Here is a 22,630-nt window from a genome sequence, read left to right as displayed (position 1 = left end):
ATTTGATCCGCTGTACCAAAAAACAAAAGACAAAAAATACAGTTAAGGAAAAACTCCAAACTAAAACAACTTGGGGTATTGCCTAGTAATTACAAGGTCCTGTGTTCAAAACCCAATACCATTAAAAAGATAATTTGAGGTATATTATCCACTTACGTTCAGACTCTAAAATTGCAAAGTTTAAAAAAGAACAACAGAGAATGTCCTTTTGATTGCCAAGTGTGGTGGCTCAAGCCTGTAATCCTAGCATGGGAGGTGGATATCAGAGGTTCACAATTCAAGGCCGGCCTACACAAAAAAGAAATTCATGCGGCTCTGTTTGAACCAATGGCTAGGCACTGTAGTGTAGTCCTGTTATGTGACAAAGAAAAGCATATATAGAAAGAAGGACTGCAGCCTAAGTTAGCCTAAAAATAAAGCAAGACCTTACCTTGAAAATAACCAAGACAAAAAAAGGCTGGAAATGTGACTCGTGTTGGAGTACCTGGTCTTGTGCCTAGTAAGCACAAGACCAGAGTTTGGCCAGTACAATTTAGTGCCCACTTACCCTCAAAAGAGTTCCTTAGTACCACCAATTAAAAAGAGAAGACCCAAGCTGGGCACTGGTGGCTCACACCTGTAATTCTATCTACTCATGTGACTGAGATCTGAGGATTGTGGTTTGAACCCAATCCAGGGCAGAAAAGTCCTCCTGAGACTCTGATCTCCCACTCAAAAACTGGAAGTGGCACAGTGGCTCAAAGTGGTAGAGCTCTAGTCTTGAGGGGAAGTACCTTGAGTTCAAGCCCCACAGCTGACAAAAAAAAATGGGAGGACCCCCCCCCCCCCACACACACAATGAACACTGACCAGGTATAAAAACAAAAAATTAGACATTAATCTTCATTAAAAATTCAAACTCATAATTCATCAAAGTAAAGCATTAGGGAATAAAAAGGTACCCTGGTATTGTATATATGTTTATTTGAATTAGGGAAGGGAAGGGGACCGACAGAATGGTAAGACAAAGGACAAGGGGGGAACCAATGCAACAGTGATGTACAAAAGACAATATGTTGGAAATGATTTGCACAACTTAGGGGGGCTGCAGGGGAGGGAAAGTAGGAGAAAAATGAGGGAAGGGGTAACAAGTGTGACAAGTTTGACTTATTACCTTGCTTATGTAACCGTAACCCCTCTGTACATCACCTTGACCATAAAGAAAAGAATTAATAGATAAAAAAGAAAAGTAGGAAAAAATATTTGCAATGCATATATTTGACAAAACCTTGTGTCTAGATACAAACAGAAGACAAAGAATTTCTAAACGTCAATGATAACAGGAGAAAACACTTAAAATATGAACAAAAGACTTGGGCAGATATCTACCAATGGCAAACAATGAAATATGCTTGTAATAGATGACTATTTTGAGCACATTTGGAGTGTTAGTATAATTGGTTGTGTTTTTCATCATCTGAGATGTACATCTTTAAACCATAATGAAATACTTTCACACCTCCTCCAGAGTAGCTCAAAATGGAAAAGACTGAAAACACTGGTAAGGATGCTGAAAAACTAGGATGTTATTCACTGTCGGTAGAGGTGGGGACAGATGTTGCATTTCTAAGAATTTACAAAAGAGAAATGGACATGTGTCCAGAAAAGTTGCACTGAAATGTATATACCATCTCTGTTCACAGGCTGGAATCATCGTCAGTTGTTCACATTAATAAGAGATAAAACAATAAGAGATTAAACAAATTAAAAATATTTATAGATACACACTAGTCATAAAAAGAATGAACTATAGCTGGGTACCATTGGCTTACACCTACAATCCTAGCTACTTATGGGCTGAGATCTGAGGATCTCAGTTCAAAACCAACGTGGGCAAAAATGTTCATGAAATTCTTATCTCCAGCTAACCAGAGCTGCCTTCAAGAGACACACCTTGCCCCAAAAAACCCAAACATATTCTGAAATTGAAAGGCTGGAATACAATCTACAAAGCAAATGGCCCCCATAAACAGGCAGGAGTTGCAATCCTAATATCAGATAATATAGAATTCAAATTAAAATTAGTGTGCAGAGATAAAGAAGGTCATTACATACTAATTAAGGGATTTCTCCTTCAGGAGGATATTACAATTCTAAATATCTATTCGCCAAATAACAAAGCACCCAAATTTATACAAGAAACACTACTTTCCCTCAAATCTCACATAGATCCAAAGACATTAATCGTTGGGGGCTTTTAACACACCACTATCCCCACTGGATAGATCAATCCAGGAAAAACTCAACAGAGAAACCCCAGGTCTAAACAACTGCATAGATCAGCTAGACTTAACAGACATCTAGTGAATATTTCACCCAGCAGCATTAGAATGCACATTCTTCGCAGAAGCATATGGAACAGTCCCCCAAATAGAGCACATTTTAGGTCACAAACAAAATTGTCCAAATTCAGGTACATTGAAATTATGCCCTGCATTCTCTCAGACCACAAAGGAATATAATTAGAATTCAACACCAAAAGCCACCAAAAAAATCCTGTAACACATGGAGGCTGAACAACACTCTGTTGAACCAATGGGTCATGGAAGAGATTAGAAAGGAAATTCAAATGTCCATGATATTTAAATTAGAGTCCAAAAATCATAGAAAAAATCAACAAAACAAAGAGTTGGTTCTTAGAAAAAATTAACAAAATTGACAGACCCTTAGCAAAAATGATCAGAAAAAGAAGAGAATACACCCATATAAACAAACTCAGAGATGAGAATGGTAATATCACCACAGAAACAACCAAGATTCAGAACATTATAAAGGAATACTTCTCAAACCTTTATGCGAATCAGTTTAAGAATTTGGAAAAAATGTATAAATTTCTAGCAAATATTGACATGCCCAAGCTAAACCAAGATGAGTTAAACCAACTTAACAGACCCATATCAAGCATCGAAAAGAAAAGCCCAGGACTGGATGGATTTACAGCTGAATTCTACAAGGCCTTCAAAGCAGAACTCACACCAATACTCCATCAGCTCTTCAGTGATATTGAAAATGAATGTTCACTACCAAACTCATGCTATGAAGCCATCATAACCCTCATCCGAACACCAGCAGGGACTCATCAAAGAAAGAGAACTATGGACCTATTTCTTTCATGAACATTGACACAAAACTTCTCAACAAAATTTTGACCAGTTGACTTTAACAACTCATCAAGAGAAATCATACACCATGATCAAACAGGATTCATTTCAGGCATGCAAAGCTGGTTCAATATACACAAATCAATATAATTCATCACATCAACAAGAACAAGGATAATAGATGCAGAAAAAGTATTTGACAAGATCCAACAGCCCTTTATGATGAAAGCTCTAGGAATTCCTGGAACATTCCTCAATATAATAGATGTTGTGTATGACAAACTAACAGCCAGCATTATACTTAATAGCAAAAAGCTAAAGTCATTTCCTCTAAATTCAGGAATGAGACAAGGATGTCCACTCTCTCCACTTCTCTTCAATTTAGTATTAGAATGCCTAGCTACAGCAATAAGACAAGAAGCAAACATAAAGGGGATCCAAATAGGGAAAGATGAAGTAAAACTCTCCCTCTTTGCAGATGACATGATCTTGTATTTAAAGAACCCCACGGACTCCACTCCCAAGTTACTCGAGCTTATTTGAAACTTTGGTAAAGTAGTAGGATACAAAATTAACCCTCAAAAAGCCATGGCTTTTCTGTATGCCAATAATGAGAAGAGCATGGCTGAAATCAGGAAAACAACTCCCTTTGTAATAGCCCCACAAAAAATAACTACCTAGGAGTTAACTAAAGAAGTGAAGGACCTCTATGATGAAAACTTTAAAAACCTTAAGAAGGAAATTAAAGCAGAACTAAGGGAGTAGAAAAACTTCCCATGCTCCTGAATTGGGAGGGTTAACATCATGAAAATGGCAATACTGCCAAAGGCTATCTACATATTCAATGCGATAATAGAAGAAGTAATCTAAAAATTCATATGGAACAAAGACCTAAATAGCAAAAACAAACCTTAGCAGAAGGAACAATGCTAGAGGAGTATCAACACCAAACTTCAAACTCTACTACAAAGCCATAGTAATCAAAACAGCTTGGTACTGGCACAAGAAGAGATCTGAGGACCAATGGAATAGAACTGAAGACCCAGAAATGAGCCCGCAGACCTATAGCCACCTAATCTTTGATAAGGGAGCTAAAAAATAGAATGGAAGAAAGACAGCCTCTTCAGTAAATGGTACTGGCAAAATTGGTTAATCACTTGTAGAAAACTAAAGCTAGATCCTTATATATCACCCTGCACCAGAATCAACTCCAAATGGATCAAAGATGACGGAGTATTTGAAAACATTACAGGAAGGGATAAGAGAAACTCTAGGGCTCCTTGGCACAGGCCAAAATTTTCTTAATAAAGACCCAGAAACACAACAAATCAAAGAAAGTTTGGACAAATGGGATTGCATGAACCTGCAGAGCTTCTGCATGGCAAAGGACATACCAAGCAAGAAAATAGAAAGCCCTCAGATTGGGAGAAGATCTTCAGTAGCCATACAACAGACAAGAGTCTCATATCTAAAACATACTTAGAACTCAAAAAATTAAATCTCCCAACAACAAATCCTGAAAGAAACAACTGCCGGATAAATAAATGAGCTAATGACTTAAAGAGACATGAAGAAATGCTCAACTTCTAGCCATAAAAGAAATGTAAATCAAAACATTTAGATTCCACCTCACCTCAGTTAGAATGGCTATAATCAAGATCTCTAATAACAGATGCTGGAGGGAATGTGGCCAAAGGGAACTCTACTGCATTGTTGGTGAGAATGTAAACTTGTTCAATCACTTTGGAAAGCAGTATGGAGGTTCCTCAAAAGATTATACAATAGAGGTCCCCTATGACCCATCAATCCCACTTCTGGGCATTTACCCAAACGATTACAAACAAGGCTATACTAAAGCTACCAGCACAACTGTGTTTCTCACAGCATTATTTACCATAGCTAAGATATGGAACCAATCCAGATACCTCTCAGTAGATGAATGGATCAAGAAAAATACACACACACACACACACACACACACATACACACACACACACACACACACACACACACACACACACACACTCAATGGAATACTATGTCTCCATCACAAAGAATTACACTGCTCCATTTGTTAGGAAATAGAAAAACTTGGAAAAAATTATATTAAGTGAAGTAAGACAGGCCCAAAGAAACACAGGTCCCACGGTTTCCCTTATTTGCTAAAACTAGTATATGTCTAGGGCAAGCAGAAAAGGTCAAAAGCTATGTACATATGACCATATAAGATGATGCTAAGTGAAATGAATCTCAAGAGGTTTTTATTTTTGTTGCTGTTGTTTTTAATGCACTTATAATGTACTATGTGATTTTTTTTGTTTCTCTTGTATGTTCTTCCCCTATGATATAATCCCTGTTTTCACTGTATTTGATTCCGTGCTCTGCATCTTGTATATACATTTTTCTGATTTGAGGAGAGGAAGGGAAATAACAAAATGCTGAAATAAGGATGCAGGGTGACCCGTTATAACAATGAGATGTACAAGACAGTATGTTGAAAATGAACTTTACAACCTTGGCGATGGGGGAGGGAGTGGTTGGGGAGGTAAGGAAGGATGGGATGGTAGAGGAAAAACAAAAGAGGTGGTAACAATGCTTGATAGGAAATGTACTCATTCCCTTACTCATGTAACCCCTCCATATAGTATCTTTACAATAATATATATTAAATTTTAAAAAAAGAAAAAGAAGGCAGAGCTCCTTCTACTCAGTACCTTGGCCAGGCCCCAACCTAGGCTGCCCATGGTCTGAAAAGTATACTATATGTATTTCTCAACATCAGTGAAAAGGGAACTCAAACTATACACTTACTACCAGTTCTGAATTGTGCTGATTTTTGCTGAGAGAGTGTGTATGTATCTCTCAGTGACATCTGTGGGCTTGTAAGTTCAAAAAATGTGGAGAGTTTATAGCAAGGGTATTATATCACAGAACTCTTCCTCATTGAGTTCTTTAAGGGAGAATTTTAGGAAAAGTTACCTTCCTTCTGTTTGAGATCAACTTTATAAATATATATTAATATATTTATATAAATAGGATAGGCTAAAATTTGGGATAAAACAAAACTAAATGTGTTATCCATATATCTATGGAATTATTTTCATTTAAAAGTTCCACACTTATGAAGTGATATGAAGATTGAGTTTGGCTTGAATATAAGTTAAATGAAGACAGGTACAATAGAAAAACTGAAAATGCATAGGCAGAAAAGCTCATGTTGATTATTGATTGATGAAGATTAGTGTAGACAATTCAGTTAGTGCTTCCAGTTCAATAAGAAGTGAAACTTGCCAATATAAAATATTCTTTAATTAAGAGCAATTAGCCAATGAAAGAAGAGAAAATTTATATGTGGAAAAGATATTAGAAAGAGCTGCCAGTATTACAGTCAATCAAACGAAGCCCAATTTTAGCTTTGACACTTTAGTCTGACTTTTTGAAACTGGACCAGTCCAGATGCATGCTTCAGCCAGCATCAATGGATGGCAAATTCATTGGCATTTCCCATCAGAGCTAATAACAAACATCTATGCCTTGTGCAGTGACAAAGAAAAGGAAGTAATAATCATAAACAATTACTCCAAGAGGAGTAAATTCAACAAATACGCATGCAATTTATTTCAAATGCATGAGTCAAAATGACCACAGGTGGAGGTTATTAATGACAAAACTACACACCTGCGTTTGCAGTACACATTAAAAGGATGGAGTATAGATGAAACTGTGAGCAGTTGGAGATTCTAAGGGATTCTCTTACCCCTGATGGTTTAGGTTTGGCTGAAACACATCATTTGGTTTAAGGGCAAGAAAGGTTTATGTGATGACTGGAGGAAGATATCTTTCAAGAAGGCTACCTGGTGGGACATTATCAGGTTGATGTTCCTGCTCTCTAGTGACAAGACTGGCAGTATAGAGATTGAACAGTGAGGAAGGCAGATTAAGGACACTCAGAGTCCTTAATAATGGGAGGCAGTGGGTGAGTGGCATAAAATTCAGATAAGGAATCTGAAGATCTGGCTTCTTTCGCTCTTGCTCTGTCTCTTATGAAATGACCCTGGTTGGACAAGTCACTTGACCTCTCCGATCCTGAGCTTTTCCATCTTGTAGGCAGGGCCAAGGTTATTGAAGTGATTTGTGTAACACAAGACTCTTGGGCTCTCAGAAACTCTGGAGATATCTGCTACAGTTGTTTTTTATTATTTGCTGGTGACTGACTTTCCAGTGTGAGCCCAAGCTGGAGCCATGTGATGGTTTATGCTCCAGCCTAGAGATATTTTAAGAAATAATCAATACAAGATGCATTGGGTTGGAGCTATGATGAGAATCATAAATCTTGACAGTTTGCTATTTAATAAAATTAATAATGCTTGAGAGAAACATTGTAAAACCTATGGGAGGAGAAGTGTAATTGGAGAGCTTAAGCCAATATGGAAACTTGAGAACCATCCAGGGAAGGTTGAGTATCATCCTGTTTTTGATGGGGCAGCATACACATGCATGGAAACGTGTGTATAGGGACATATATGTACATGAATATATCAACTACATTCATGTATGTGTATATATCCACATGTATGCATGTGTGTATATGTACCCAAGCCACACACAGTTAGACATATATACATGTCCATCCAGGTATATGCATGCATTGATTGTGCATACACACAGGTTTATATGTATGTAATATATACAAGGATAGACATACACACATTATAACTAAGAATCCACAGTCACATCCATGCATAGACATGTACATACATACACATGTCTACATATACATGTGCAGTAAAGGACCAGTTTTGTTGGCTAGGTCTCAGAAGAGATTGGTCAATGAAGATAATTATCAGTAATTCCAACAATTAACCATCCAATTTGCCTACTTAAAGGGCTACCATCCTCTCTGGAATATTGGCCATTTCTGACTTTTTATAATAAGACAGCAATAGTGTCTTGTCCCTCTCTCACTTTTGGCTTGTCAAGAAGAGTGTGCATCTAGTTTTGGATGCTGTGGGTGTTTGGTCCAGTGGGAGAAAATTGAGATCTAAAGGATGACCAGGACTTCCTAGGTTTTAAATAATTAAAGCTCAGATATGGCCAATATTTAGAAAAGTGAAGAGTGTGGCTTTTCTTGTGTCTAAAACGTTTCCAAGCCTTCATACTCCTCTGTCCTCTCACATCAGGATTGTTGCCTGGACACCGATCAGATCTCACATGTGCCCAGCTTGCAAAGGGCAGCAACACTGGGAAGTCTAAGGCACAAGCTTGGAGAAGGCCAAACAAAGCCTGAGAGGTGTCTGTCAGTAAGTGGTCCACTTTTTATTGTATTGAAATAAGGAGACTGGGTCTAAGCAATATGCCTTGAAGCAATATGCCTTGCCCTTCCAGCCATCTTGGTGCCTTGCTGGCTGGAGGGGGCTTTCTACACAACTCTAAAAAAACTGTACAAGTAATAGAGGACATTCTTTGGATTATTGAAAGTGTCCTGAGTTGTTTAACTCCAGGAAATTCTTACTTCACTTAGATAATTGGCCTTGATTTCCCCTTGATTGTGTCTTCATCTGCTTTGCTTTGCTTATATTTAACACCTGTATTAGGTTTAAGTGTCCTCATCTGATTTTCTCTGCTTATCTATAACATTGTTAGGATAAATTCCTCACATCTTATGTGGTTCTGGCCTATATAAGCTTTGTGCTAGTTGCATTCACGGCTGTTGGTCTTTGAGACAAGAGTCCGCCCGCAGTCCATGGCTCTCCAATAAAGACTCCCAATTTGGCCACTTAAGTGGTGGCTTTTCCTATCCCCTGTGCTTATGAAAAAATGCTAATTATTACTTTTTTAAAAATATATTTTTCTTTTCTTTAAGTAGTTGTACAAAGGAGTTGCCATTCAACAGAGAAGTTTATGAATATAGTGCCTCTTGATTAATATTCTCACCCAGGACTTTCATCCTACTCCTTCCCTCGCTTTTCTTAATTTTTAGGTTATATATTGGATTTTTAAAACATTTAACAAAGCAGTTTATGTATACAATGTATCTTGATCTGTGTAATCCTGTCATCTCTTCATCAGATTCACCCTCTTTTGACCCACCTCTTCCCTTATTTTTCTCAGATCTGTGGCATATACAGTGCATTCCTGCCTGCATTCCACTCATTTCCCCCATTCATTCTTCTACCCCTCTCCATGGCTGAATGCTTTCCTTAAGTATTTAAATAGCAATGGTGTTGCTATTTACAGAACACATCAATATTTACTGTTAAAGGATAGTCAGTCTATTCTGCAATGCTGCTGCATCAATTCATATTCCTATCAATAGCACACGATCGAATCTGATCTATATTCTCTTCCACACTTGGAGTTCTGAAACTCCCATTGTGGATTTGCCTTGTGTGTTCCAGTTCACCAAGCATAGTAAGTGGAGTAGCTGTGACTTCGCCTGTCCCTTACAGTGCCCTGTTTCCCTTTTTTGTCCTTTCATGTGAACCACATGTCCCCCTTTCTTCTCCAGGCCACAAATGGCTCTACAAACAAGCTCCTATATCCAAATATCTAGCCCTGATGTCTCCAAATAGGAGAGATTATGACCAGAACATAAAGACAGCATTGATGGGGCAGGATGCTGGGCAGCCATCACTTCTCTTCTGTGTAGAAGTTCCCTATAAATAGCAATTTAAAAAAAAGAAGCCTGAGATGTATCATGTGGGGAGGGCTCTCAGCACTAGGGGTTTGGCCTCCTTATAATTTCAGCCAGGCAGGGGCTCTTCCTTCTATTCTGAGTAGGTTGGCTGTGTCTTTCAGAGTAGGATTATCAGTGAAATGAGAGATCTCTCTGTCTCTCTATTTCTGTCTGTTTGTCTGTCTGTCTCTTTCAGAAATATTGGAGGGTCCTGGTTTGGAATTAGGATCCCAGTGTGTACTGGGGTATTTCCTACCCTTATGTTCCTGCCTTCCTTCTCTTCAGCAACCCTCTGGAGGGCTGTAACCATGGTAACATCTCAGAGTGTGCCAGTGCTCTGTATGGAGAGCCCTGTCTTCATGTCTCCAGCATCTTACACTAAGCCTGGTAGACACAGTTGCATGGGGAATGAATGAAGGAAGGAAAGAAGGAAGGAAGGATGAGTGGCCTATGGTTTAAAGGGAATACAAGAAACATTTCAGTGTATGACCTTTATTTAGATTCTGGCTCAGTCAGCAAACTAAAAAAAATTGTGTCAGCTGGAAAAATTTGAAGAGTGAGCATTTGGAATACTAAAGAATTGATATTGTATTTTTAGGTAGGATAATGGTTTTAAGATTATATTTCATACCTTTTGTCTTTTACAGATATGTAGGAAATATGTAGTGATAAAGTGACACAGTATCTGGAGTAAATTTCAAGATAACCTGAGATTTTCTTGAAAACTCAGGGCATAGGAAAGGAAAATGAATGGTGATGGGGGAGATGAAGCAAAATGGGCCAGAAGCTAGACAAGACTGAAATCATTATACGTGTCTGTTTTACCTCTCCAGATACACTTTGTTCCAAACTCGTTCCTCAGGTGAGCTCCACCTCTTTTTGTTTCCAAGGCCCATTTTTGGATTTTGATCTTTTTCCTCTTTCACCTGGCTGACACCTGCACTTATTCAGGTTCCAGCTGAAGTGTTCCTTCTTCAGCAAGCCCCTCTCAAGCTTGTGATTTGAATCCCATTTACTCATTGCCATCTGCTTTTGTATGTGTCATCTGCTTTCATTTTCTATCATAACATACTCTGTGCCCATTTGCATATAGGTACAGTGTATACACATAATGTACTATTATTCAGCCACTAAAAGAATGAAACCCTAATACATGCTACAATATTGATAAACCTTCAGAATGTTGTGTTAAATAAAGTAAGCCAGACATGAAAGGATAAATACTGCTTGAACCCACTCAAAGCATATAAAATACACAGATTCAGAGACACAAGGAATATTAGAGGATGTCAGAGGCTGGGGGAAGGGTGCATGGGGAGCTGTTGTTGTTAGGCACAGAGTTTTGTTTAGGATGATGAGGAATTCTTCTAATCACCTATAACTTCCAGTATCAGAGTGTAATATGATTGGAGCTGATAGAGCACCATTCATGAAGTTGATGACAGCCTGACCTCTCACATGGGGAGCAGGAGACTCACTCAATTGCCAGTGGCCCCAGAAAAAATATCTGATCTAAACTTGTTTGGTGGAAATTTATTCTTATCATTGAAGAGTGCAAGGGTACAGTGGGCTTCAGGTGTGGGGCTTGACTTCTCTCTTCTCTGGACTGTCAGCAGCCCCAGGCCTTAGTCCCTCCAGATTCTATTACACCAAAGCAGCAGCTCCTCTTTATCACATATCCTTGCAGCCAGTTAGAATGGAACCATCCAGATCATGGTCCATTCTTGAAGCCATCCTGAGGCAGGATGGTGATCCAGCACAGTCAGCCTGGGTCACCATTCATTCTAAAGTCTGAGACAGGGTCCACATCACTCACAAAATACTTGGACCCACTCTAGGGAAAGAGAGTTCCCCAGGGGAAAATTGGAGTTATGTGGCTAAAAGGGGAAGTAATGATGACCTTCAGGCCAACAAATGTCCGTGCACTTGTGTCCTTCTGTCCTTGAAATTAGTAGCTTTTCTCTTTCCAAGTGATCCTGTTCTAGATGCTCATCCTTCCTCCTGGGTCCTCTCCCTCCCCCTCCTCCTTTCTTCCTCATCAACAACACTTTTCCAAGCTTGACTTGGAACCTCAGTCCTTTCCTCTTTCTCAGGTCAGGGAGTGACCTTGGGCAAGTAGCTTCCATCTGGGAACCTCACCATCCTCATCTGTCAAGTGGGTGTGACAATGTTTTCCTCACAGAGTTGTTGTGAGAATCATTGAGTGTGTGTGTGTGTGTGTGTGTGTGTGTGTGTGTGTGTGTATAACTGTAAATAGGCACAATCAGCATTTACTCCATTTGATAGATGAGGAAACTGAGGCTCTGTTATTTGTCCAGGACCTCCAGCCAGTGAGTAAGTAACTGGGACTGAAGTCTAGGCTATTCACCTGCTCAATTTGCAGCTTTGCTATTTACCATCATCCTTCCTTGTTGCTGATTAACGTTCATGGCAAGATTCACCTGTGCAGATGGTGGTCAGTGTCCATCATTGATTGTCCCCAGCATGTAGATTTATGACTTTTACATGTAAGGAACCAAGCTAGGACCTGAGAAGACAAGTTTAGTGCAGCCATTTGATGGTGTGAATTGGTCAGTCCTGAAGATATAGGCTCTGGGGAGTTAGGGTTAGCCTCTCTTACAGTGGGATCCTTGAGCTGTGTCTTCAGAGAGCAATTGGAGCTTGTCAGGCAGTGACTGGGAAAGGCATAGACACTTGTCATTTGCAGGACTTTTGTAAAGTTCAAGGAGCTGAACAGCTGTTTCTGGAAAGGAGTTTGGCTGGTAGCTTTAATTATGATTAAGCTGTTGGTTATTGCTAATAATGGTTTGTCTCATCCTTATTTCTAATGTGGAGTACTATATTGGCTATTTGGTGGTAAAATCCTGAATCCTGGAAGTCCAGGACATGTTACTAAGTGGTTGCCAGTACTCCAGGTATGAGATATATCTTAATAGGTAATTTCTTCAATGGAGAGCCTTAAAAATACATTGTCATTAAATGTGACTTTGTTTGAGGAGAAGGGAAATAAGACATAATTTGGGTTAGAAAAGATGTTCTGAAATAGGTAGTTTCTTCAATGGAGAGCCTTAAAAATACATTGTCGTTAAATGTGACTTTGTTTGAGGAGAAGGGAAATAAGACATAATTTGGGTTAGAAAAGATGTTCTGAATGAAAACTTCAAAACTATCTATTTTTAAATTTGTGTTGAGTCTGTCATGAGACAATTCACCCCTTCATTTCTCACCATCATGATCTTCCCTAATGATCCCAGAGGGCCATAGTTAGAAACCATCTGACCAGCTAATTCTCTTTTGTTGTCTGATGAATCCAGGAACAAAAATACACTGGGATGTTTGCAATGACTGAGAGGGGCCATGGGAGCAACGTGAAAAGGATTCAGACTGAAGCTACCTTTGACCTTGCTGCACAGGTGAGGAGTCTGATCCTTTTTTCATGGTTCAGGGCAGTAGAGGCCTGGACAAAGCATTCTGTCATTCTTTCTGAGCCCAGCTTTGTATCCTTGTGCTCTCTTGCTGAGGAGCTCAGATTAAGAACATGCATCTAAACATTTTAATAGAGGTAGACATAAGCTCAGCTTTCCTGTGTAACACCATTAATGCTAGTTTAGTCTTCACTAGCAGCACTAGTGCCATGTTGTTGTTCTTCCTAACAGTAGCAGATGAATGATTGGAGGAGGTGTCTTTGTTGGTACTCTCCATTGCTATGGCAACACTCCCAGAGCTGGGGCTCCTTTATCAGTAGCCAATTCCTCCCTGTTGGCAGAGTTGTCCTTCAGTATAGATGGAGGACAGGTTTCAGAAACCCATATGCACACCAAAATGCATGGAAGCTTTAGTCCTTTATAGAAGATGATGTGATACTTGCAAAGAGCCTTTCTTTGCACACCCTCTTGTATACTTTAGATCATATCTGTATTACTTATATCCCTCATACAATGCAAATGCCATTTAAGCACTTGTTAAACTATTTTCTTTTTGTATGTGTGTGTTATTCCTGGGGCTTGAAATCAGGTCATGGACATTGCCCCTGAGGTTTTTTACTCAAGACTAGTACTCTACCACTTGAGCCACAGATCTACTTCTGGTTTTTGGTGGTTAATTGGAGATAAGAGTCTCATGGAGTTTCCTGCCTAGGCTGGCTTGAACTGTGATTCTCAGATTCAGCCTCTTGATAAACTATATTCTTTTAAAAAATTTTTAATATATTTTAAGATATATTTTTTATTGTAAAGATACTATACAGAGGTAATGAGTACTTTTCCTACCAAGCATTGTTACCCCCTTCTTTGTTTTTCCCCTACTATTCCTTCCCTCCCTACCTCTCCAACTCCCCTCATCTGTAGTTGTAAAGTACATCTCATTGTTACAACGGGTCAACCTGTATCCCTATTTAAGCATTTTGGATAAACTATTCTTTAGGGAACAATGACAAGAAAAAGTGTCTGCATATGTTTAGTATAAACTCAATTAAAAATAGTTTAAATCTGATGTTGTTTGAAGCTGAGGACACGGAAGGTCAACTGTATTATGCAGTGTTCTAACTGTGACTTGCACTAACACTCTACATGACAACTCAAAGGTTTTACCAGCCATACTTTTTTACTTTTACTATGTGAGGAATTGTGATATTTTTCTTCTCACTTCTTTCTTTCATTATTTTATTTTTTTCCTGTTATTATTCATTTCCATTTCTTATTAATTAAATAAACATTTTGGTCAGGATTTTCCTTTACTTTTTTGTCAGTTGTGGGACCTGAACTCTGGGCCTGGGTGCTGTCCCTCAGCTCTTCAGCTCAAGGCCAGTGCTCTACCACTTGAGCCACAGTGTCACTTCTGACTTTTCTGCTTATGTGGTGCTGAGGAATCAAACCCAGGGCCTCAAGCATGCAAGGCAAGCACTCTACCACTGAGTCACCTTCCCATCCCCTCCATATTGTGTTGAAAGTGTGGGTCAAGGGTAGAGCCACCAGGTTCAATCCCCTGTACTTTAAACAAACAAACCAAAAAACAAAAAGTCTAGATTGATCCCTCTGTCCACAATTGGACCCAACCTGTAAGGAGAAAACTCTCTTATGTAATTTCTTACCCAATTCTGTCTAGAAGCTTTCCTCATTCATTAAAATTTTTTTTTAATTGTTGTTTAGTCTCCATAAGTTACAGAATTTTCTATGGTGGCTTTTGGTGTTGAGCTCTAATTTTATTCCATTGTGGTCTGAGAATGCAGGGAGTAGTTTCAATATTTCTGAATTTGCACACATTTGCATTGTGATCTAAAATATGATCTATTTTTGAGAATGTTCCATGTGCTGCTGAGAAGAACATATATTCTGATTCTGGTGAGTGAATATTCTGTAGCTGTCTGTTAAGTATAGTTGGTCTGTGCAATTGTCTCAGGTTTCTCTATTGACTTTTTTCTGGATGATCTATCGAGAGGTGTTGGAGGTTTGTTAAAGTCACCAAAAATCAATGTGCTTGGATCTATGTGTGATTTTAAGGTAAGTAGTATTTGCTTGATGAATTTGAGTTCTCTGGTAGTTAGCATATAGATATTTAGAATTGTTATATCCTTCTGTTGGAGAGATCCCTTTATTAGTTTGTAATGTCCCTCTTTATCTCTTCTCACTAATTTTAATTTGAGGTCTATTTTATCTGAAATTAGGATTGCAACTCTAGCCTGCTTATGGGGCCATTTACTTGCTAGGTTTTTCCTTTCAGAATGTTTGTTTTTGTGGGCAAGGTATGTCTCTTGAGGACAGAAGATAGATGGATCTTGCTTTTTGATCAAACTAGTCAATCAATATGGTTTAATTGGAGAGTTAAGTCCATTAATAGAGTTAGGATTGAGAGGTGTTTGGTAGTTCCTGCCATGTTATCTACCTTCTTAGGGGCTGTGCCTCGTCAATTCTTAATAAGATTATCTGATTCTCTGTTTGGGGGACGTTTCTCTGCCTATATCATGTTCTTGTTGGATATCTTTAAGTATCTTTTGTAATCCTGGTTTGGTGGAGATATAGTGTTTCAATTTTTCTTTGCTGTGGAAGGTATTTATTTGTCCCTTAGTTATGAAGGAGAGTTTAGCTGTGTAAACTATTCTTGGTTGAGTGTTGTTTGTCTTTAGGGCATAGCAGGCTTCATTCCAGGCTCTTCTTACTTTCATGGTCTCTGATGAGAAATCTGTAGTTATTCTGATTAGTATTCCTTTGTAGGTGATTTTTTTCTCCTACAGCTTTAAGGATCCTTTCCTTGGTCTCTGTTGATCCTGTAATGATTACAATGTCCTAGTGGGATGTCCTGTTCTTATCTGGTCTGTTTGGAGTTTTAAAGGCTTCTTGTATTTGAATAGGGCTATCCTTTTGGATGTTTGAGAACTTCTCTGCTATGATTCTGTTCAATATATTTCCTATCCCTTTAGCTTTCATCTCTAGTCTTTCTTCAATATCTATTCACCTTAACTTAGTCCTTCTCATTGTGTCGTACAACTCTTTTAGTGATATATCTTAATTCTTGGATTTGTTTTGAATATTTGTTCTTTCTCTGTAAAGTCTAGACTATCTTCAGTTCCAGAGATTTGCCTTTCTGCATCATCCAATCTGCTGTCAAGACTTTCTACTTTGTCTTTATTTCCCTGCCTTCTAATTGGTCATTTTTGATGGCTTTAATTTCTTTTTTTTTTTTTTTTTTTTTTTGTCGGTCGTGGGGCTTGAACCCTGGGCCTGGGCACTGTCCCTCAGCTCTTCAGCTCAAGGCGAGCGCTCTACCATTTGAGCTACAGCGCCACTTCTGGCTTTAATTTCTTTGTTGAAGCTTTGTTTAAGATCTTGTATGGACTTCTTTACCTCCTTTGTTTGATTTTCAGTGTTCTCTCTCAAATCCTTTAGCTGAGTGGCTATATTTTCATTGGATTCACTTTCTTTCTGTTGGAATTCATTCAGCTTCCTGTTTGTGGATTCCAGTAATTTCTCTATTAATCTTTGGTTAGCCCCATCATGCTCACACATAACCATGCACAGGCTCTAATCTTTTCATTCAGTATGTTTACCAGTAGTGTTTGTAGAGCATTTTGAGTATTATCTTGCAGATTTTCCATTGACTGCTCTGTTGCCTGTTTATTTTGAGGTTCCTTGACTTGCCATTTTTCTTGTGTTTCTATGGGTTGTTCTGACCATTTGGAAATGAAAGCAAATCTAATACCATAACAGAACACAATTTTCAGATAAGAACCAACTCAGATCCCTGTAGTTGAACAGACTTTAGAGGTTCACAATCATAGATAGGTATTTTCTCTCCACCTCTCCTTTATGGAGACAAAAGCTGATCCAAGACCACAGGAGAACACAATTTTAAAATAAAAACCAGGGTCTGAGCAGGTGGCTCATGGTAGAGTGCTTGCCTTGCATGCATGAGGCCCTTGGTTTGATTCCTCAGCACCACATAAGCCAGAAAAAGCTGGAATGGCCCTGTGGCTCAAGTGGTAGAGTGTTAACCTTGAGCTGAAGAGCTGAGGGGCAGCACCCAGGACCAGAGTTCAGGCCCCATGACCATCAAAAAAATAAAAAATAAACAAACCAACTCAGAGCCTTGTAATTGAACCAACTTTAGAGGTTAAAATGATAGATAGGTATTTCCCTATCTACGTCTACTTTTCTTTTTAAGGGGAGGGTTATTGTGATTCATAAGTGGGAATTGTATATAGCTGTGATCAGTGAACAAATCTGTCATGAGCTTTAAAGCAATCTGAACCGAAAGAATAACCAGGTTGAAACAATCAAAATAGATGCAGACACAGTCTAGTTGAAGACAAACAACTAGTAATCAATGGACTAAAGAAAATGAAGAGAGAGTTAAGGGCCAGAAATAAAGGAAAATTGGTTAAAATGAAATTAAAAGAAAGATTAAGAGATACAATGAAAAATACAAGGAGGAGAAAAATAAGAATAGAATATAGAAAAGGAAAGGACCATAAGGAATTAAGCTAAGATCTAAATTCAGAGAAAAAAAATTAAGAAATATATGTATAAAAAATTAAAAATACTAAGATTGAGAAATAGAAAATTGAGTAATCAAAACATTGCCTGAATTAAGATGTACACAAGGAGGAAACCTAGTAATCACTGTAGGCTGTATATCTAGGAATAAAAAACATCAGTGAAGAAGAAAAAAAAATTAATTAGTTTTAAAAATAGAAAAACACAAATAGAAAAAAAAATTAAATCTTCAATTTATTTGGGGGACTTTGTGTCTCCCCAATGCCCACAACTAGTTTCTTGATGGAGCCTTTGATTTCCTGTGGTGGTCAGTTTTTCTTGAGATTTAGATGGCAGAAAAAAGTTCTGCCTTACAAACTTGGGAATCTTTGTGCCCCTCATCCCGCCTAACTTAATGGGAAAGGGGGTTTTGTTTGTGTGGTAAAGCAGAAAGGATGTAGCTGGTTTCTTTAGATTGAAGTGTATGCAAGTGAGCTTGAGTGTGGGTAGGACTGTGGTGTGTCGAATCAGTGGCTTTTCCCAGAGGGGCTAGTTCTGAGACTCTCTTTTGGTCTAGCCTGGAGCCACTCTTGGCTTTTATGGCTTATCCTGTTTTTTTTTTTGTTTTGCTCTGTTCTGTTTTTCAGTGAGATTTCACAAACTTTTGGTTTTTAATTCCTGTAGCTGTCTAAGCTGCAAGTTGAGCTGCTATATGACTAGAATGCCCTTGTTTGCTGCAGAAGGGTAGGTCGCCTCTCACTGTGCCTGCTGTGGATAAAGCTCCCCTTCCTTGGGAGGAGCTTCCTCCTCCTTGATAAGGCTACCTTCCCCTGGGTGGAACTGTCTCACTGGTCAGATTCCTTTGCCCTGTTGAAAAATGGTGCTGCAGTCACTGCCTCGCAGGCCCATGTTAACTGCTAACTGCTCGGCCAGCTCTATGTCAGTCTCAAAGGTACCATTCTTCCTGGGTGTGAGGAGGGCTTCTTTCCAAAAGCTGTTGTCTGAGTGAGGGTGTCTTTTGTGGGGGTACTCACACTTTCCCTTGGTCTTTTGGACCATCTTCAATCTGTGTCCGTCTATTGCCAGCAGGATGTGGTTTTCTGCTTCTAGTCATCCAGTTCATGCTGCAGGTGAATGAAAAGTTGTGCGCACTCTGACTGGTGCCTTTGTCCCAGCTCTATCTGGCCACTGCCGTGATCCTGGTCACCATGGCTAGTGTGTGTTCAAATCTGTCTTCTTAAGCAGGCTGCCTATAACTTTCCTCTCTGTCCAAAATCTCTGTACAATGACAGCTCACTTGGTGTGACTCTCTAGGCATGGACTATTCAGTAGGATTTTAAAGCTCTGGGTTTTCAGAAAGCTATGTAGACTCCCTATTGGCCTTCCACCATCTTTCCTTCTCTCCTCTCCTTTATAGTTTCTTATTTGTTATGGGTAAGTAAAAATTGTTCTTTCTGAAGTGAGTCTTTGTAAATTTGTATGTGTAGGCATGCACAGTGTACAGATTTGGGCAATCACATTGGGCTTTGGGTTCTCAGTTTATTCTTCATTTCCTCTGAGCTTATCCTTTGGTATCTATTACACTAGAATCTAGATTTTGTCAGCAGGGCTTTTTGCCTCATGGATATCCATTGGAGGTGTTTGATACTGAGAATGACAGAGCCAGGTGATGGTTGTCTGAGAGGATATCCTGCTTTTCTCCACTTTGGTGTTAATTCTCTATAATGGCCAATGGCATACAAGATCATAATAAGAAAACAATAAACACTGCTGTATCTGAACATTCACCATAAGCCATGGTTGGCCTGCTGTATGGTGTTCTGTATTCCCACCACCAACTTGACATTATGTGGTCTCTGTTAATTGAGCACCAATGTGCTAAGCACTAAGCTAAGCACTCTACATTTAACATTCTGTTACATGTTCTATAATTATATAGAAAAATATTGTCCCTTTTTAACAAAAGGGGGAACTGAGTTTCACAGTGGTTAAGAAACTGGCTATAGTTACACAGTTCCTAGGTTAGTCTGAGTCACATGTGGAACTACCCTTAACAGTGAATGTGCAGGCATGCAGAGAGTACAGATGTGGCTTGACAGTGATGTCTTGCTTACATAACAAATTTGGGGGTTTTGGCTGGCCATTTTTTTCTTCTCCCAAGCTGTGGTATTGAGGTCATTAGTACTGATGAGAGATAAACCACACACAATTCTTATTTATTTGTTTTTTCTTACAATTATTTTTTTTCCCACAAAACAATTTACTGTCTTGGTCTCATTGTCCCTGAACAGCATAAATGATTTAACTACCTGGTGGGCTTTTGCAGCTGCCACTTTCTGACCAGGGGAGTCACAGAGTTGCAGTTATAATGATGAGGAGACTCTGAGGGGCACTGTATCTCCTGTGGGGGTGGGAAGAGGACAAACATCACAGACTCATCCTGCCGAGAACTGACACTGCAGGGAATGGATCTTTTCCCTTCATTTGGTTCTTGTTCCCTCTCTTATTTCCCTTTGAAAAAATTCAAGCATGTAAATGATCCCTCCCTCCAGGAGTATGAAATTTTCTTCTCTCTCCGTGTGTGTGTGTGTGTGTGTGTGTGTGTGTGTGTGTGTGTGTGTGTGTGTGTGTGTGTGTGTGTGTGTTGGTTGTTGGTTATTCATTCTGGTGGATTGATTCTTTTTTTTTTATTGTGAAAATACTGTACAGAGGGGTTACAATTACATGGGCAAGATGAGTACATTTCTTATCAAGCATTGTAGCCTCCTCCTTTGTTTCCCCTTCCTATCCCTTCCCATCCTCCCCGCCCAATCCTCCCCGCCCCTCTCCCCCTCCCCCCCACCCCCCACACCAAAGTTGTAAAGTTCGTTTTCGACATAACAACTTGTACATCTCATTGTTGCAATGGGTCCACCTGTATCCCTATTTAAATGATTTGTTTTTCCCCTTCCCCTCCATAAATTATGCCAACATCAAATACGTGAAAGCAGGGGTTATACTGGGGGAGGGACATACAAAGCAACAATCTTATAAATAATCTTATATATAATCTTATAAATAATCAAAGAAATAATCTTATAAATGTGTTAGAAACAATTGCATGACAGAAAAAAAACATTTGAATACATCTCTTAGGCTTCATTTCCCTAACAGCACCTTATCTGACCTTTTCTGCTTGACTCAGACATATACTAGTTATTGCAAATAAGGGAAACCATGGGACCTATGTTTCTTTGGGCCTGGCTTACTTCACTTAATATAATTTTTTCCAAGCCTTTCCATTTCCTAACAAATGGGGCAATGTCATTCTTTCTGATGGAGGCATAGAATTCTATTGTGTATATATACCACATTTTCTTGATCCATTCATCTACTGAGGGGCATCTAGGTTGGTTCCATATCTTAGCTATAGTAAATAATGCTGCAATAAACATAGTCACGCTGGTAGTGTGGTCTTGTTTGTAAGCATTTGGGTAAATGCTCAAAAGTGCGATTGCTGGGTCATAGGGGAACTCTATGTGGAGTCTTTTGAGGAACCTCCATACTGCTTTCCAAAGTGGTTGAACAAGTTTACACTCTGGTGGGTTGATTCTTTTGTTATTATTTGTAGGGAATCAGATGGCTAGTGGGATGGGTAGTAAAGAAGTAATATAGCTTTATTTTTATACTCCATACTAACTAGCAAAAAACAAATAAAGGTTATAAGCTCTCTAACCAAAGCCTCCATGCCTCTCCTTTTCAGTGCTTGCATTACTATTTTGCTGGCCTTTGATAAATAATTATAATAGCAACCAGCACACATGGTATGTGTTATTTAGGTTTAGTTTTAACTCTAGCATTTTGGCTGATGCAAATTTTCCACACTGAACCTCTTGCCAGAAGTGACAAGCCTTCTACCCAGGGTGTATCAGATATATATAGGGCCCAGTGGCCTCTTGCCCTCTTCCCTGTCTCACTAGAGCTCCTCTGCCAGGCCAGTGTTTCCTTGGCTCCTTCCTTTCCTCCCCTACAGGGTGAACATGGCCTCCATCCTCAAAGTACCTCCTCTCTTTGAGAAGTCCTGGCTGGCTCGATAAGACAAGGGCTGCCTCTAGAGACTTCTCTTTAAAAGACTCGGCTTGCCCCTGCAAGATTCTGAAAAGCCCTGGCACATGTGAAAAGTTTCTCTCTACAAACAGATGCCAGAGAATGTTTTCTTAGACCTCAAGACTGTATTTCTTGGCCCAAAGGAAAGCACAGTCTATATACTTTATAATATGAAATCTGAGATAATCTTTTCATGATCAATAGCTTGTTAGTTTAGTTCAGCCACATCTTCAATATTGTCAACTCCAATTAAGTGTGCAGCTCGGCTTTCTGCCACTTCCCCTGGGTTCCCTGATGTGTTGCAGGTACTCTGTACTCAGAACTGGCAACATAGCTGGTCCCTCCTTGCATGAGGTTTAAGGGTAACCCATGTGGTGAGTGTGTGTACTGAAGCAATAGAATAGTACAAGGTTGAGCTAGCTGGGTTTTCTGTTGTCTCTGAAATCTCCAGCATAATGTAGATGTATTTTCACAGTGTTTGTTGAATTGAGCCAAGGAGTTGAAATGAGCCATATGGAGGAAACGCTCTGTGTCTTTACTGTTTCTCTGTAGGAGTTTGTCATGGACACACCATGTGAAAATGCCCAGAAGATGTACATTAGAAATGCCATGAGTGGGAATTATGCAGCTGTCTTTGCCCAGCTCCTTATAACGGGAAGATCTCAAGGTTTGTCATCTACACAGACTAAAAAATTCTCTTCTCTGTTACTGTATCCAGTACCCACAGTTTCCAGTGAACACAACACCAAATTCTGCTTGGT

At 39.2% G+C, this 22,630-nt stretch overlaps 1 protein-coding gene across 1 annotated transcript in view; it reads left to right on the top strand.

Moving 5' to 3' along the window:
* Nucleotides 1-12,644: 12,644 nt before the first annotated feature.
* The window catches only part of Acoxl (acyl-CoA oxidase like), a gene marked incomplete at its 5' end in the record, with an annotated part of 295,914 nt that continues 285,928 nt past the window's right edge, over nucleotides 12,645-22,630 (top strand). Inside the window, 3 exon segments of the mRNA XM_042695356.1 lie at nucleotides 12,645-12,731; nucleotides 13,131-13,229; nucleotides 22,422-22,536. Coding sequence (XP_042551290.1) covers nucleotides 12,645-12,731; nucleotides 13,131-13,229; nucleotides 22,422-22,536 — 301 coding nt within the window.

This window comes from Dipodomys spectabilis, unplaced genomic scaffold (genome assembly GCF_019054845.1).
Source record: "Dipodomys spectabilis isolate Male_0828 unplaced genomic scaffold, ASM1905484v1 ptg000187l, whole genome shotgun sequence".
NCBI lineage: Eukaryota > Metazoa > Chordata > Mammalia > Rodentia > Heteromyidae > Dipodomys > Dipodomys spectabilis.
The sequence above is the reverse complement of the archived record's forward strand: the minus strand, read 5'-3'. Positions and strand labels throughout refer to the sequence as shown.